Source organism: Priapulus caudatus, unplaced genomic scaffold, assembly GCF_000485595.1.
Source record: "Priapulus caudatus unplaced genomic scaffold, Priapulus_caudatus-5.0.1 Scaffold4137, whole genome shotgun sequence".
Lineage (NCBI taxonomy): Eukaryota > Metazoa > Priapulida > Priapulimorpha > Priapulimorphida > Priapulidae > Priapulus > Priapulus caudatus.
The window spans coordinates 14189-17776 of record NW_014581198.1 but is presented as its reverse complement, the minus strand read 5'-3'; the positions used below and the strand labels follow the sequence as shown (position 1 = coordinate 17776).

Below are 3588 nucleotides of genomic sequence, written 5' to 3'. Positions count from 1 at the left end.
CACTGTGTGTGATTTAGTTTAAGCTATAATTCTAGTTATAGCTAACCTTTAGTTAAAGCTATAGTTATAGCTATAGTTTAACCTTTAGTTAAAGCTATAGTTTAACCTTTAGTTAAAGCTATAGTTAAATCAATAGTTAACGCTATAGTTAAAGCTATAGTTAAAGCTATAGTTAAAGCTATAGTTTAACCTTTAGTTAAAGCTATAGTTAAAGCTATAGTTAAAGCTATAGTTTAACCTTTAGTTAAAGCTATAGTTAAAGCTATAGTTAAAGCTATAGTTTAACCTTTAGTTAAAGCTATAGTTAAAGCTATAGTTAAATCAATAGTTAAAGCTATAGTTAAATCAATAGTTAACGCTCTGGTTACGGCTTCACGCACCGGTCCAGTATAATGATCTCTTGCTTGAGTTGCAGGAATTCGGACTCGCTGACTAACACCAGGTCCCTCTCGGCCTCTATGGCAGCGATCTTTCTCCTCAGCTCTGTGTAATGCTGCAGGAATGTACCTGTCTGCATCTCACTGACGATCGCCTGCAGCTGCTCCACCTAGCGAGAAACAACAACACTAAATACAGGTGTGTGTTCTAGTTTGCACAATGTTCACCGCCTAGTTGGCTCCACGGCGAGAGAGAACGCGCGCGCCACCTACCTGACTATATAGGTACTAGAAGGAACGCGCGCGCCACCTACCTGACTGTATAGGTACTAGATGAAAAATCCGCGCCACCTACCGCGCTTGTTATATGGTCTCGAGAGACTCGCGCGCGGCACCTTACCTGTGGTGTAAGCGTCGTTGATCTGTTTGTAGCGGTTGTTCGGTAGGCATGACGCTGTCGCTAGGCTGAGCACGGAGATCACAGTGCGCGGACCGTTTTACTGGCGACTCGGCACGGCCACGCCGACGCCGTAGTGTCCTCGACGACGGAGGCGATACTCCGCACCTGGTGGGATGAGCAGAGGTAAATACGTGCGTCACTGTGCTAGAAGTGTAGCCCACTAACAAAGTTATGTCTCCTGATTGATTATGGAAATGTTCTTTGGTTAAGCAGAACATTATTTCAGTAACGTTCTATTTAGAGCGTCGTTTTAGGAACGTCTTTTCCAGACATTCTGGAGGTGTTTTACAACGTTAGGCAGTAACATTTACAGCTACTTTCAGATAACATTGACAACCTTTGAAAAGACATATACTAACGGCAGCCAGCTACGCTGCGGTAAGTCATATCTTATGTCTTGAGGCACGGCTTATGGCGTCCACACAGCAAGTACAAACAGTCACACTATCCTATCGCCCATGCCCTACCTAACACTAACTCTAGAACGCACTCGATATTTATATTAAGCGTGGTTTAGTACCCAAATTATTCTATGGTGTATAAGCCTTTGTTTCAGTATGTTCTGGCAGTTTGAACTGACAATCGGATCCAAACAACTGTGTGTAAGTGGCTAGCTGGTACAAGAATGTACATTTTCATAGTTCAATCCGAGTGTTTCTAGCTATCGCAAAATCTTAATCGTGAATTAGTAACGTTATTAATTCCAACGCAGTTATTTTGGAAGCGACGCATGCTGGCAAAATGGCTGCCGTGTAACCCGTAGCATGCGATACATAATCGTCCCAAAGTAATCTCCAAATATCATCATATGATCTGATGATCATAATCAAACATACAGTTATACCTGTGCTATACGTTTGGCGCATAAATCACAAAATCGGCAATAGGAGGGTGTTCGAACCGCTCCGAGGACAGTTAACGTTTCCGCAATTCGCAAGGAAACATAACTCTGTCACAGGGTGGGGAAAAGTACCATGATGCATAACGATATGGGACTATGTCTTAGATTTTTCTGGGCCTAAGTAATCAAACGATAGAACTTCCAGCGAATTTTACGAAAATGTTCCGTGTTTCTGGAGGATAGACTACATGGCCCTGAAATGTAGTAAGGACAATAACGGTGGATTTACAGGCAATAGCTGGAGATTAGTATGCAGGTGAGCACATAGGTTAAGCTATTACGCCAGAGCAAGTTGTAACTACAGGCTTAGGGCGCGCAGAGAGAGAGAGAAAGATAGAGAGAGAGCGAGAGAGAGGAGAGTGGAGAGAGAGAGAGAGAGAGAACGAGACAGCAGAAGCGCGCGCGCGGAAAGGGCGAGAGAGAGAGAGAGAGAGAGAGAGAGAGAGAGAGAAGAAAGCGCAGCGGCGCGATAAGAGAGAGAGAGAGAGAGAGAGAGAGAGAGAGAGAAAGAGAGAAAGCGCGCGCGCGAAAGAGAGAGCGAGATAGAGATATATATATAGAGAGAGAGAAAGATAGGATAAGATGGATAGATATAAATAGAGTAGAGAGGGGGAGGAGAGAGAGAGATCAGAGAGAGAGAGAGAAGAAGGAAAGGAGAGGAGGGGAGAGACTGAGAGAGACAGAAGAGAAAGAGAGAGAGAGAGAGAGAGAGAGAGAGAGAAAGAGAGAGAGAACAGAATGCGAGAGAAAGAGAGAGAGAGAGAGAAAGAAAGAGAGAAGAGAGGAGGAGAGAGAGAGAGAGAGAGAAGAGGGGAGAGAGAGAGAGAGAAGGAGGGAGAGAGAGAGAGAGAGAGAGAGAGGAGAGGAAACAGGGCGAGCGGTGGCGTCCAGCGACCACGCATCCTTCACCATCAGCCTCATCATCATCATCATCATCATCATCATCATGACGATCACCCCAGCACGCAGCATGTCGCAGCCTCCACAAACGCTAGACTATAGATACCAGTAAGCAAGACTAGCTAGCCAGTAGTTAAGACTGACTAGACCAGGAGGTAGTTTACTTCTGATGCTGAATTGGCGGCAAAGCTGCGTTATATACGTCCCACCCTGGTGCGCAGGAAAAAACATGGGAAACCTCCATCCGTTACCAGCCGGTCTCTCATCATTGCTGTCGTTAAATTGAAGGGGGAGGGTTTATTCTGAAGATATATCTCATAGCATAAATGGCTGTCACATGCCTGGGAGGCGGGGTGGGTGGCGTTTAACACAGAGCTGCGCAAGCAGAAAATCAACTGCGACAAGAATCATTCGTTAATAAAACGTCAAAAAACACGCGTGCACGCACAGAGAGCGAGTGAGAGAGAGCGAAAGCAAGAGCGAGAGAGAGAGAGAGAGAGAGAGAGAGACAGGAGGGACGAGAGAGAGAGAAGTAGAGAGAGAGAGAGAGAGATGAGAGACTGAGATGTTTGAGGAGAGCGCGAAGAGAGAGAAAGAGTCGAGAGAGAGAGAGAGAGAGAGAGAGAGAGAGAGAGAGAGAGAGAGCGAGAGGGAAGGAGGAGGAGAGCGAGAGCTGAAATGGCTTCTTGAACTGTTACAACCGCGGCATACCGTCGCGGGTAAACGCCCGTCCGTCTGTTAGCTGGGGATTAGAGCAAGCACAGCCAGCGAGCGACCTAGTAGCAATATGACCCGGACTAATTTACGACCTTCGCCACGGGGCAGCAGTCATTACGTCCCTACATCGTTACAGGTGTAGTAGGTTCAGTGGCCAGACACGGAGAGCGAGAAAGAGAGCGAGAGAGAGAGAGAGCGAAAGGGAGCGAGAGAGAGAGAGAGAGAGAGAGAGG

The 3588-nt window shown here is 46.3% G+C and overlaps 1 protein-coding gene across 1 annotated transcript in view; it reads right to left on the bottom strand.

Annotated features, from left to right (window-relative positions):
- Positions 1 to 2826, bottom strand: part of LOC106819714 (noelin-like) — a gene marked incomplete at its 3' end in the record, with an annotated part of 9858 nt that extends 7032 nt beyond the window's left edge. The window contains exon 1 of the mRNA XM_014824312.1: positions 2617 to 2826. Coding sequence (XP_014679798.1) covers positions 2617 to 2710 — 94 coding nt within the window. The remainder of the gene's footprint in view (positions 1 to 2616) is intronic.
- Positions 2827 to 3588: the final 762 nt, after the last annotated feature.